The sequence below is a fragment of the Equus przewalskii genome, chromosome 15 (genome assembly GCF_037783145.1).
Source record: "Equus przewalskii isolate Varuska chromosome 15, EquPr2, whole genome shotgun sequence".
In the NCBI taxonomy this organism is placed as follows: domain Eukaryota; kingdom Metazoa; phylum Chordata; class Mammalia; order Perissodactyla; family Equidae; genus Equus; species Equus przewalskii.
Window position 1 is genome coordinate 49,422,798 of NC_091845.1, and position 14,859 is coordinate 49,437,656.

Sequence of the window (14,859 nt, forward strand, 5' to 3'; positions counted from 1 at the left end):
TAAACTTACAGTTCTGTAAGTCTCTGCTTCTTGCTGAAGTATGCGAAGTTTATTTTCACTCTCTGTGAGGATTGCTTTTTTCTGCAACTCTAACTCTTCCAGTGCCAAAGATTCTTGCTGTTCTTTTTCTTGGGTGATCTTCAGATATTCTGAGTGACTTTTTTCCTGCGCCAATAACAGTAATACCACTTTAGACCCACATAAATCTTCAGCATTCCCAAAGCACTTCCATAGGAATCATTTACTTCATTTCATCTGCACACCAGCCCTGTGAGGTAAGCAGTATCATCATCTCTCTTCCCACGCTACAGTCTGCAGAAACAAGGCACTGTGGCTTTTCCATTGTGGTCTGGCCAATCTTTGCCACAATTACTCTTAATACACAAAATTTTGTTCCAGTAATCCCATTATGTCTGCTATTTTTCCACTACTTCAAATATTTTGCAAAACATCACTGAATGTGAAGGGTCACACAATTGCCGCTACCTCTTCCCTGCACGCTGGAGTTTGATATTTCAACTCTAGGCTGAGAAACTAGATTATAAGTTTATATAATTTGTGAGAAATACTTTGTTATAAGAGGGAACCCACATTGAAAACCAAATCAAAACCAGAAGATTACATGTGAATATATGAGTTAAATCAAAGAAATAGCTATAAAAGCCTATATAACTCTTCTCAGATAATCTGGGCTCTTTTACTGCCCCATCAATTCTGAAAAGCTTCTTCTGTGATTGCCCTTATTATATATCAACCTTCATATTAAAAGCGTTTAGTGTTTTGAAAAGAGAAGCTCTAGAGAGTACTTTTAACATTTAGCGGCTTTGGACTCCAATTAAGTATACTCATCCAAACCTATTGCTTAGGATTCATGTTGCCAGGAGCAATATTTTTAGTTCACTATACTCTGGTGAAGCATATTGCTTTAAGGAAAGACTCTGTGCCATATTACAAGTAGACTGATAATATTAGTTTCTATAATATCAATTTTAAAACATCATTTTAAACATACTACATTGTTTAATGTAAACTATATTTTAAACGCATCTCCTTATGCCCACAAAAATAAGAGAAAAAACTTTAATAGTCTGTTGAATTTTGACTATCAACTCAAGGCTAACTTCTTTGAGAAAGTAGGTAGAAAGGGGAATCGAAAGGGTAAGTGCATGTGTGCATGCATGTGCTTTCTGTGAGCCTGTGTCCTGCTCTCTCTGCTCAGAACATATCTGAATGTATCACTTCCTAGAACACAGTTTAACAAAGCCAGTGTTCAAAGCTCTCTCCTCTCAAAGGCCAATTACTCCAGCACGAAAACTTATAATAGGTCTTTATGAGGCATTTTAGTGCCATTCCCAGCTTCATTTATGTCCCACTTTGTTTAATGTTCATGCCCCTATTTTAAATTTATGCTGTTATGTTATGGTTTAAATATTCTTATAAAGTACTTTAAATCCTTTCTGGGCCAACAAAGAATAGAAGTATGTGCCCATACTCATGTACATTTCACAACCACAGACTAAACCCCTAACCTCAGCCAAGAGCACTGTAAATCCGGGTGCCTATCTGCCCCAGAGAGATGAGAACTCCCTGACTGAGTTCAAGAATCACTGCTGCTGGAGATTCTCAGAGCCCCAGATCCAACTGAGAGTGAAAAGAAAGACGTATAAAAGAAAAGAGATTAAAATTATAAATCCTATTTCTCATCCTTTCACACTGAAAGCATTTTTAAATTATATACTACTTTATGAATAATAATTTCATATAAAAACAAACTACATTTTTGGTATTAACACTTCTTATAGTAACTTACATAAAAGTCTTTTCACAATTCAAGAAAAAACATTTTTGTTTTAAACTTTCAAACTACACTATTCTAACAAATCTTTCTTATCCTTGCTTTTCTGGTTACTGTTTTTGTTAAGTGAGTCAGTTGTGTGGGGGTTTGTTTACTTTACTTTTTTAAACATCATATGGATTGAAAATTACTACTGAAATTATTCTACTTAAAATGAAAACTACTTGGTCCTTTTCATTTTTTCTTCTTTAAAATGCACCTTAGACAAAACTTTCTGAGCCTTGAGCTCTGATACATTCAGTCTGGTGAGTTTTTAGACATTCTTCCTGAGTTATGCAGTTACTGATTCAATGCTTCAATTAATCTATCTTCTCCTTTACTCTCCCTAATCACAACCTACCACCAGCGTGAGAAGAAGGACAAACAAATGAATAAACTGATTAATGAAAGCTTGTTAGATTAGTAAATTTAATTTCCACACAATACTAAGACAACAAGCTCTGACCGCCTCTTTCCTGCCCTCTGCATACTCAAAGGTAAAAACTGCCAGTAGTCTGACCTCAAGCTGGGAGGCGGGGGTGAGGGGATGACAACTTTAAAATGCCATGAAGTTTACCTATAGCAACAACAAAATAACTACTTACAAGAGCTACTTTCATTTGCTCCTGAAATTCCCTTTCTTGGGTCTGAAACTTCTTGGTCAGTTCCTGCTCTTTGCGGGCCAGCTCCTCTTCATGAAGCTTCTGTAGTTTAGCAATTTCTTCTGAGGATTTCTGAAAATCACCCAAATAGTTCAAGTAAAACACCCAAAATAAAATTTGCAACTTTACAACTATATAATACTTTACTACAGTTTAGTCACTGAGCAAATAGTTTCTCAAGGGAAAAAAATCAGAACATATTTTTCATATAAATCAAAATTCAGCAAAGTCTAGACAGTTAAAAGAAAAACCAGTAAAGTTTTGCTCCTCCTTCAAGGCAAGGAGAGCTGCTGCAGTAGTCCATCCTATGGGCTGAAGCTCCATTCCCACATCTTGCAGGGATGTTCCCCACCAATCAGGATGAGGAAATATAGTTGGGGAAATAAGGATGCTCTCAGAAAGGGCACTGCCCCATGGTCAAGTTGCCCTGGCTGCACCAATCTAATTATGCCTAGCTTTCTAGGCATGTACTATTTGTTAAAAAGCACTGGCCTTGTTCTTTCCAGAAAAGGAAGACAATCTTATAAAGATATCAAACCTCCCTAAACAAGTCTAAAAATTTAATATAATCAAACTACCAATAGAAGTCGGGGGGGGGGGTGGTGTCCGTTAAACAAAATAAACAAGCAAGAATAGCTAATACTCTTTTGAAAAGTAAAGTCAGAGTAATAACAGGAAGCTACCAAATAGGAGAACATATTATAAAACCAGAGTAATTACAACAATGTAATAAAAACATATGGTCAGAAAAACAATGGAATAGTACACAGAATCCAGAAAAAAAACCATATGTAGCACTACAATAATTTCATATGTAATAAAAAAGAGTATGTCATGTCAGAGGGGAAAACATGGGCTATTAAATGGTTTGGAGACTACCTGGTAGTCATCTGGAAAAAATTTAAGGTGGACCCCCTACCTCACTCCTTATACCAAAAAAATTTCAGTTGGATCAAAGGTTTAACCATAAGAAATGAAAGCATGTAAGTGTCACAAGAAAAAATAGAATTTTTTCAATAATCTCAAGTGAGAATGTGTTTTTGAAGCAGAATTAAAATCCAGATAGCATTTAAGTGAAAAGGAAAACTTCTGCATTGCCAAAAAAACCCCAAAACCAAAAATAAATCATAAACAAAGTAAACAAATAACAAAGAAAATTATTTGGATAAAAGCTATATATATATATATATATATATATATATATATATACACACATACACACACACACACATTCCAAAGGGCTAATTCCTACTATAAATAAAGAGCTTCCACAAATCAGCAAGAAAAAGACAAACAGCCCAATAGGAAAAGGAATCAAGGATTTGACCAGACAACTCAAAGAGAAAAACTACAAATTTCTTTTAAACATATAAAAATATGTTTATCACATGGGTAAGAGATATACACATTGAAACTACAATGATGTCTTTTTTTAACTGTTAAGCTTGGAAAGATAAAAGTTACATAACATCACCTTTGTGAGGGGGGAAAGATACTCTAAGGCATTGTTTGTGAGAGTAGAAACTGTTCCATAGAGCTTGTAGAAAGTATGCAATAATTAAAAATACACATAACCTTTGCTTGAGTAATATTCCACTTCTAGAAAACTATACTAATCAAATATAATAGTGAGCAAATATAATAAGGATATTCACAATTTTCAACAGCAAAAAATAAAACTTAAATATCCATCAGTAGAAGACTGACTAAATTATGAGACATTCATACAACGAAATCCTGAGCAGTCTTTAAAACAAATGAGACACCCATTCTTAGTCAACGTAGATTTGGAAGTCCTAGCCAGAAAAATTAGACAAAAAAAAGAAAAGGGATCCAAATTGGAAAGGAAGAAGTATAACTGTCACTACTTGCAGATAGGATTGTATATATAGAAAACCCTAAAGAACTCACAAAAAACTAATAGAAATAATAAACAAATACAGTAAAGTTGCAGGGTACAAAATCAACATATAAAAATCAGTTCCATTTCTATACACTAACAACAAAATAGCAGAAAGAGAACTCAAGAATACAATCCCATCTACAATTGCAACAAAAAGAATGAAATAGCTAGGAATAAATTTAACCAAGGAGGTGAAAGACCTGTACACTGAAAACTATAAAACATTGTTAAATCAAAGAAAACACAAAGAAATGGAAAGACATTCTGTGTTCATGGTTGGAAGAATTAACATACTTAAAATGTCCATACTACCTAAATCAATCTACAGATTCAATGTAATCCCTATCAAAGTCCCAAACACATTTTTCACAGAAATAGAAGCAAGAATTCTAAAATTTATATGGAACAGCAAAAGATCCCAAATAGCCAAAGCACTCCTGAGAAGAAAGAAGAAAGCTGAAGGCACCACATTCCCTGATTTCAAAATATACTACAAAGTTCTAGTAATCAAAACAGCATGGTGCCAGCAGAAAAACAGACACACAGATCAATGGAACAGAACTGAAAGCCCAGAAATAAACCTACACATTTATGGACAGCTAATTTTTGACAAAGCAGCCAAGAACATACAATAGAGGAAGGAAAGTCTCTTCAATAAATGATACTGGGAAAACTGGACAGCAATGAAAGTAGACCACTATCCTACACTATACACAAAAATTAACTAAAAATGGATTAGAGATTTGAATGTAAGACTTGAAACCATAAAACTCCTAGAAGAAAATATAGGCACCATGCTCTGTGACATTGGTCTTAGCAGTATCTTTTTGAATGCCCCCTAGGCAAGGGAAACAAAAGAAAAGATAAACAAATGGGACTACTAAATCAAACTAAAAACCTTCTGCATGGCAAAAGAAACCATCAGTAAATAAAAGACAACCTACCAATTAGGAGAAGATATTTGCAAATCATGTATCTGATAAAGGGTTAATCTTCAAAATATATAAGGATCTCATACAATTCAACAACATAAAAGCAAACAACCCAATTAAAAAACAGGCAGAGGATCTGAACAGACATTTTTCCAAAAAAGATATACAGAGGGCCAACAGGCACATGAAAAGATGTTCAACATCACTAATCATTAGGGAGATGCAAATCAAAACCAGAATGAGGGGCTGGCCTGGTGGTGTAGTGCTTCAGTCCATGCACTCTGCTTTGGTGGCCTGGGGTTCACAGGTTTGAATCCTGGGCGCAGACCTACACATTGCTCATCAAGTCATGCTGTGGTGGTGTCCCACGTACAAAAAAAGAGAAAGGTTGGCACAGATGTTATCTCAGTGACAATCTTTCTCCCCAAAAAACCAAACAAAAAAATCCACAACAAGATATCACCTCACACAAATCAGAATGACTATTATTAAAAACATACAAAATAAAAAGTGTTGGAGAGGATGTGGAGAAAAGGGAACCCTCGTACACTGCTGGTGGGAATGTAAAGTGGTGCAGCTACTGTGGAAAACAGCATGGAGGTTCCTCAAAAAATTAAGAATAGAACTACCATATGATCCAGCTATTCCACTGCTGGGTATTTATTCAAAGAACATGAAAACACAAATGTGTAAAGATATGTGCACCTCTATGTTCATTGCAGCATTATTCAGAATAGTTAAGACTTCGAAGCAACTCAAGTGCCCATCAACAGATGAATGGATAACAAAGATGTGGTATGCATTTACAATAGAATACTACTCAGCCATAAAAAAAGATGAATCCATCCTTGCCATTTGGGACAACAGAGATGGATCTTGAGGGTATTATGCTCAGTGAAGTAAGTCAGAGAAAGCCAAATACCATACAATTTCACTCACATGTGGAAGATTAAAAAAACAACAATAAACAAACACATAGATACAGAGAATGGATTGGTAGTTACCAGAAGGGAAGGGAGGTGGTAGGAGGGCAAAACGGGTAAAATAGCACTTTTGTATGGTGACAGATAGCAAGTAGACTTGGTGGTAAACACAATGTAGTCCATATAAAAGTCAAAATACAGTGATGTGAACCTGAAACTTATGTTATAAACCAACGTTACCTCAATAAAAAAAATTAATTTAAAAAAATGAGGCATCATTACCAATATTTTTTAAATTTCTTGAATCAAATTGCATTTATTTATTTATTTTTAATTGCAGTAACATTGGTTTATAACATAATATAAATTTCAGGTGTACATCATTATACTTCAATTTCTGTGTGGATTACATCACGTTTACCACCCAAAGACTAGTTACAATCCACCACCACACACATGTGCCTAATCACCCCTTTTGCCCTCTCCCTTCCCCGACCTTCCCCTCTGGTAACCACCAATACAATCTCTAGTGTGTGTTTGTTGTTGCTATTTCTGAGTGATATCATACGGTATTTGACTTTCTCCCTCTGACTTATTTCACTCAGCATAATACCTTCAAGGTCCATCCGTGTTGTCACAAACGTCCGGATTTCATCATTTCTTATGGCTGAGTAGTATTCCATTGTGTATATGCACCACATCTTCTTTATCCATTCATCACTTGACGGGCACCTAGGTTGCTTCCAAGTCTTGGCTATTGTGAATAATGCTGCAATGAACATAGGGGTGCATGTATCTTTACAAATTTGTGTTTTCATGTTCTTTGGATAAATACCCAGCTGTGGAATAGCTGGATCGTATGGTAGTTCTATTCTTAATTTTTTGAGGAATCTCCATGCTGTTTTCCAAGGTGGCTGCACCAGTTTGTACTCCTACCAGTAGAGTATGAGAGTTCCCTCTTTCACATCCTCTCCAACATTTGTTATATCCTGTCTTGTTAATTATAGCCATTCTGATAGGAGTGAGGTGATATCTCATTGTAGTTTTGATTTGCATTTCCCTGATTGTTAGTGATGTTGAACATCTTTTCACGTGCCTGTTGGCCATCTGTGCATCTTCTTTGGAGAAATTCTGTTCAGATCTTTTGCCCATTTTTTAATTGGGTTGTTAGTTTTTTTATTGTTGAGATGTATGAGTTCTTTATGTATTTTGGATATTAACCCCTTATCAGACATATGGTTTGCAAATATCTTCTCCCAATTGTTAGGCTGTCTTTTCATTTTGTTGATGGTTTCCTTTGGTGTACAGAAGCTTTTTAGTTTGATGGAGTCCCATTTGTTTATTTTTTCTACTGCTTTTCTTGCCCAGTCAGACATGGTACCTGAAAATATGCTGCTAAGACCAATGTTGAAGAGCGTACTGCCTCCGTTCTCTTCTAGAAGTTTCATGGTTTCAGGTCTTGTATTCAAGTCTTTAGTCCATTTTGAGTTAATTTTTGTGTATGCTGTAAGATAATGGTCTACTTTCGTTCTTTGGCATGAGGCTGTCCAGTTTTCCCAGCACCATTTATTGAAGAGTCTTTCCTTTCTGCATTGTATGTTCTTGGCTCCCTTGTCAAGAATTAGCTGTTCATAGATGTGTGGGTTTATTTCTGGGCTCCTGATTCTGTTCCACTGATCTGTGTGTCTGTTGTTGTGCCAGTATCATGCTGTTTTGGTTAAAATGAGGCATCATTAAAAATTTTCAATAAGGAACAATCTCCAAGACAGATTAAGTGGAAAAGAGAAATATAGAACAGTATATGTAACATGCTATCTTTCATGTAAAAAAAAGAAAATTAAAGAGAGGATTATAAAACATAAAAGAGAAATTATATGCAGAGAATATCTCTGGGAAGTATAAGATGTAAATTCATTTTTCTATCAAAGTGCTTTTTTCCTATATCCTGAACATAATGAAATGGTCAAGGACTAAAATACAAATTAACTCTTGCTTATAATCAAAGATTGTAGGAAAAGCATAAGACTTAAATTTCAAAATTTCTGTGGCTCATTTCAATTGAGAATTATTCTTACTTTCATTATATCAATAACCTCCTGTTTCACCCGACTTAATTCCTGCTGAAGATGGATGCGTTCCTCCTCACTTGTTTTTTCGATAGCTTTTATTTGTTCATCCATTTCTGCCTTCATTTTCCTCCGTGATTCTTCTGTTTTTTGGGCTGTACTCAAGGCTTTTTCAAGTTCCTCAAAAGCTATAATGAAAACAGCAGAAAAGAGGTATCTCAAGAAATACTATCATTGAGCTAGTGTTTTACATTCAATTTATGGGAACTAAGAGCAGCAGTAGCAGGACAGGTTAAAAAATTCATCATTGTTTTAAGCCAACAGATATTTCCAAGTAGTTCAACCAAGCCACTGAAATCAATCTGTCACTGAGTTCTGGATTCAAATCTTGAGACAGCTTATATGAGCTTAAGGTCAGGAGTCTGAAAAGAATATTAAATTACTAAAGGCTCCCCACTCCCCCACAAGGGTCCTTATGAAGAGCAAATTCAAAGAAATGAAGACTTGTACCTACTTCTATACTAAATAAACATCAATTGCTTTTTTGTTTGCTACGCAGTTCTTAACTTACCTACTACCAATAATTACGTAATACTATTATGTTCTCACTAGGACATTTTTAAGAACGGAAAAATCATTCTTTGATTAATCTTATTTTTAAAAACCTCTTAACCATCTAATAAAAGAGCAGAGTTTTGGAGTTTTTTCTTTAACATTTACTGGCTGAATTACATACTTAAACAATGTATTTTGAAATGAAAGCTACTACTTGTATAAGTTTCAAACTAGAGCTGTTAACAAGAAAGAAACTTTTACGTGATTCAACAGTGTACAGAAAAGCACTACCAGCAGGGAATTCTTGGGTGAGATAAGGAAGAATTTAGGGCCCGCAAAATCAATCATTTAGGCTAGAGTAGTAAGATCTTTAAGGAGGCCAAAGAGCTCACCCAGCAAAATTGATAGGATGGATGCAACAGCTGGGTAACTTGGCACCAAAAATACATATGTGTGTGTGTTTATATATATTTGTGTGTATACATGGATATGTGTATTTGTGCATATGTATGCATGTGTGCATTGTATATGTATGTGTGTGCATGCATGCACCTGCACATACAGCCTCGCGCGCTCTCTCTCTCCCCTGGCATAACGGTACCCTGTCAAAATCCTACTGCTATTATCATCCTAGATTATTTCCTTTAGCCATCACAGAATAGAAGACACCAGACTTCTCTTTACCATAGAGATGGACTATGATAAAATGTCAACTTTCAAGATGGGTTTTTAATCCTATCAAGAAACTATGTCCAAGGGAGACAGTTCATTCACATATGTAGTATTTTCACTCCCAGTGGTATAACAAACGTGGGACTTCAGCCTACGGTATCTCAGAAAAAAAGCCCTTTTATTAACCACAACTTGGCTTAACAGACAGTGGGCTGGGCACAGCAGTTGCATACCTGAAGACAAACATCTGGTCGAAAGCATTTTCTTAACAGAAAATTGTATTAGGTATAGAAACAGACAAGAGAAAGGCTGAATTCTGGTAACAACTGGGAAACAACTTAATTTTTTCAACACTTAAAAAAATAACTTCTCTGGCAACCATTTATCTTTGATATTAAAAAAACTTAGCCAGCTTGCTCATTTTATATGCCCAAAACATAAAATCAATGCTCAAATGAGTCTAAATTTCAAAGGAATATTAATTAACTGAAATCAGGTATAAATATTTCTACTCTAACTTTACTGGTATTTGCCTGAAACACCAAGATGATAATCCTTAGATATAAATATGCTGGAAAATAAACTATTTAAAGAAAAATGTTGTCTTTGCTTTATTTAGATATTCTTTTACTATAATTTTTAGTGTTAAGCACAAAGAACTATCTCTTGCTACTAACAAGAAATTTGTTTCCTAATTTCTTAAAAATCAGTCAAGTAAAGTGATCGATTATGGGAAACAGCTTCTGTAACAGAGTGCTTACTGCTTAACTTGTGCTGAAGGTTTAAATCTGGGAAAGAAAAATATGGAAAAAGGAATGACAATGTTTTTTAATGCTTGGCTGTCATCAGCATCTTTTCATTACTGCATGTAAAACTGTATCTTAGCAATTCTAAGCACTTCATAGTAATATCTTAAATCAGGCTCTGGAGAACCTGAAGATAGTTTTGATATTCTTCCAGCAAAATAGTATTAAATGAAAAACTTTTATCAATTAAAAAAATTTTAAAAACCTGTATATAGTCAATCTCAAGTGAATTTCCCTTGTTTTCACACATTTTTAAAATTCCAGAATCCAGTACAGTATAAAAATATTCAAACAACAAAAAGCCCATGTTACAAAATTCCTATTTAGATATAATTTTGAATAATTAAGTTTTCCAACCACACTTGGTAAATTTTAGGATATTCCCCTATATTATATACTAACTTTAGTTTTAATCCACTGAAAGAGTTTTCCTAAGTCACTTGATTATCCATCATATAATGATTAAAGTAGCATAGATCTGATTCCACAGTTCTTTTCATCTAAATTTAATCCTCTCTCCCACCCTCTGCCACCATGTCAGAGAATCATATAATTTTACACCTACAAAGAAACCTTTGAAATATTTTATTTCAACATCCTCATTGAAATACAATAACTGAGGCATCCAACTTTTCCTTCAGAGGATAAATCAAGCTGAATATACAGGCTTGATGGTAGAACTTTAACTTAGATTTAAGGAACAATCCTTACCTTGCATTATTTTTAAAAACTAAGAATGCTGACATTAATTAAGCTCAGCTGAACAATAAGATATCCTACTAAACCAGAATTTCTGAACCAATCAATTACTGATGGCTTCTAACTCTCAACAAAATGTTACCGTGTTATACCTCTGAGAGACACAAAAACTCACTGCTTTCCATCTCCATCCTGCTTTACAGCAATGTTAAATACCCAAAAAAAAGCAGTAAAACACACTGCACATATCCACATATAGAAAACATATTTCAAACCCATTCTGGATTCTACACTGTACCGCAAGTGAAGCCACTTCCTGAGAGGTAGTCTGCCTCCAAAAATGAGACCCATTTCAATGTTGAAGGAGGATATACTGAGTTTTCTGACTAACCAGAAATGCCTCACCTAACCTTGCGACCACCAGATACAGTAAAGTGGTGTCCATAGCCTATAATGGTCTAAAAGTGAATTCCTCACTCTTCCCCAAATGAAACTATGCTAGGATTTTAATGTGAGTGCTAAAGAAGTATGTTCTGAATGTCTACATAATTTATCTTCCAATTGCCAACAAAGGGTAAGTGAGTGGGGAGAAAGAAAGCATGCATCAGCCATAGCTGACAAGTCTTCTGCCAACATGCAAGAGTGCGCGGGAAAACCACAGTCAGCACACATCAAGGGGAAAGCTAAGCACGAACTGCCACTAAATGTTGCAAGAACACACTGTGTTCTTCCAAAGCAAAATTCAATGTATCTCAGGCAATTTTTATTTTAAAAAAGTTTTTTGAAAATATTTATAGGCAAAAATTTAACGAACCTTCAGAATGGTCCTGTGTCAAAAGTAAAATGTGAGGCAGGCCTTTTATTGCCAGCTCCTCACTTTCCACTTTAGACGAGGTTCACTCACATCCATGGGAATTACAAAAATGAACAAATGCTCACTATAAGAGTTACATGAAAAAGGCTGTCAATCTACAGTTCAATAATCCAAACGTTCATTCATCAAATATTTATTGGATGTTTGCCGTCTGCCAAGCATATGCTAGGCACCAAGTGAGGTAAAGAAAACTTTTCACAAAAAGACAGTAGAGGTAATAAGAGGGGGAGGGAAATAAAAGAACTAATCCTTAGGTAAAGCTAGGAATAATGCAGCATTTGCTTTTGCCACTTCACCCCATTAGCCTCCTCACCCTCAACGTCCTTACCGTAACAACAATCGTTCTTGTCACATTGTTGTACCGTTACATCCTAATGGTAACAACAAGTGCCAGAATTCTGAGATTCCAGGGAGCACTACTGTTTTGTTGCAGGGCACCAGAGAACACTTTACTATAAGGATATCAAGACCCACTTCTACTTCCACTGCAGGGAATAAACAAAGATGCAGAAGTGTGGAAAGGCCGCCAACCTCTAAATTAACTATTGACCCTAAGAAGCTAATTAATAACATCACGAATGAATAAAGTAAGCCAGTGTCTATGTCTTTATCCCAGCAAAAAAGCTGCTAAAATGCATGTGGTATTAAACTAAAAAAAAACACGTAGTACTAAAAAATGAATGAAATGCAAATTAAGAGAAAAAGCAATAAAAAGAATTTTGTTTATTAGAATTCCCACCCAATCATCAAGCCCCCTGTGAATAATTAGAGCAAAAGTTTTCAAAGTACGTTCCAAAGATCCTGGGGTCCCGAGACCCTTTCAGAGGGTTTATGAGGTTTCAACCAAAATAAGGTATCACAACAGACTGAATGCAGAAACAAGCATGAAAATCCAGCTATCTTCTACTAAGCCAAATAATGAGATAAGTAAAAACGTAAAACAAGGCCATTCTTCACACTAAATTTTGTTTTGGGAAATATAGCTAATTTTCATAAAAGTATTTATATTAACATGCAAAAGGTTTATAATTGTTACTTTAAAATGAACTAAATATTTTTTTAATTTCTTAGTTTTAATTTCTAATACAATAAATACCGCTACACATAACGCACATAAACAAAAGCCCTTTGGAATCCTCAGTAAGTTTTAAGAGTGTAAAGAGGTCCTTGAGATCAAAAACCTTGAAAACTATTCATCTAGTGTTTACACAAATGAAAATAAAATAATACTACCACCTAGCGGCACAAATTAGATAGTGCAATACTTACAGATAAATTGAGGCCTTCAGAAATTTAGCATCACATCTGCAATGGAAATCTACTTTTTTAGTCACTTTCCAAAACATATAACAAGATTCATTCTCTATACTGACTATGCTTTGACCTTTAAAAATTTTACACATTTATCCAAAGTTTCATGCATTCCTTACATTAACTACACAAATTTATCTAGTAAATACCTTGAAAACATCAGGTTGATCTTGAAAAATATTACACTAAAGCTAAGTAAATTTAATTAAGTTGAAAATATGATTCTGTAGCAAAGAAATGTGTTCTTCCATGTGCTGATGTTTTCCAGTAACAGTGACATTGCCAGGGACAAAAGTGCAGAGTGACAATGACTATCTAAATATATGGATGCTACTACTGTAAAAATGTATCAAGCACCTAGAAATACATGATTGTTACATAAATGAAAATCTAATTCCATTTAAAATAATAAATTCTTCCATCAGGTATTCATTTAGTGCCAAAATATGTACATATTACTTATCTAACATAGCAGACAAATTTTACTTTATTTCAAACATTTTTTGCCTGAGAAACATGGAATTTTCTTTGTAAAGCTTATTCTAAATACCCATGATAAGAAAAAAAAATAGCCCTTACCCCAGTCCTGTTCATACAAGGCTTGGGAAAGGCACCATGATTCACTTATTGGCATGTGTGGATGCACAAAAATAAGATGTTTTGTGAGACTTAAGACTCCAAGAAAAGTATGTTACATAAATCATCAGCAATTAACAAAGTAGTTAAATATACACGTGACTTTTGTTTGTTATATAAATATGCATAAATCTTATACATCATTTAAATACATAAACTCTATTTTAAAGGGTCCTTCAAACATCAAATAAGTATGTTCCGCTGAATGTCTTTCGTATATCAGGCCTATATTATAAAAATGAATAAAAAACTTATTTCCTGCACAAACACAACATGGCAATAAAAAAGCAAAGAATGTTATGAGTTAATCGAAGTTTTTAAATGCAGCCAGTCATATAAAACACATAACTTCGGCAAAGACAGGGTACATGAAAGGGAAACACAGTTTACAAAAGATAGTGCACTCTGGAAACTTTCCTAATCCAAGCAGAATATTTTATTCATTCTGCATAATTGTAGGCAAGAACATTTAATGGGAAAGGGAGGTAACACTGTGGTGTGGGTTCTTTTTCTGTAATGGCTATATTTAAATCACTTAAAGGTAATGAACAAAAAAGACTAAAAATCTATGGGTAAGAATTTATCCTGAGAAAAAATTCAAAGATGGAATAAACTGTACCACAAAGTTGTTATAGTATTATTCATAATACTGAAAATATAAAATAGTCTAGATGTTGACAGGTAGGGAAATGGTTAAGCAAATGATGTACATGCATTGTGACACAGCCATTAAAATATGTTAGTACTCTAGCAACATGTAAAAGTACTCCTAATATAATGCTAAATGGAGAAAAATGAGCATACAAAATTGTATGTACAATATGATTACAATAATATAAAAGCAAAGACTGGAGGAAAGACTAAATGGAAGTATACTGAAACAACAGCGATGTGCTTTCATTCTCTCTGTTTTCCAATTTTTTCTGGTAGTACACCTCATTAATAACTAGCCAGCTTTCCCCACCTCCTACCCCAATTAAAACACA

At 34.6% G+C, this 14,859-nt stretch overlaps 1 protein-coding gene across 10 annotated transcripts in view; it reads right to left on the minus strand.

The window, feature by feature from the left end:
• GOLGA4 (golgin A4) overlaps positions 1 to 14,859 on the minus strand; it is a 128,480-nt gene that overhangs the window by 49,269 nt on the left and 64,352 nt on the right. For all 10 annotated transcript variants that reach the window (XM_008528037.2, XM_008528036.2, XM_008528035.2 and 7 more), the window contains 3 exons: positions 8,330 to 8,508; positions 2,440 to 2,568; positions 10 to 165 (listed from right to left, as the gene is read on the minus strand). In XM_008528037.2, coding sequence (XP_008526259.1) covers positions 10 to 165; positions 2,440 to 2,568; positions 8,330 to 8,508 — 464 coding nt within the window. The remainder of the gene's footprint in view (positions 1 to 9; positions 166 to 2,439; positions 2,569 to 8,329; positions 8,509 to 14,859) is intronic.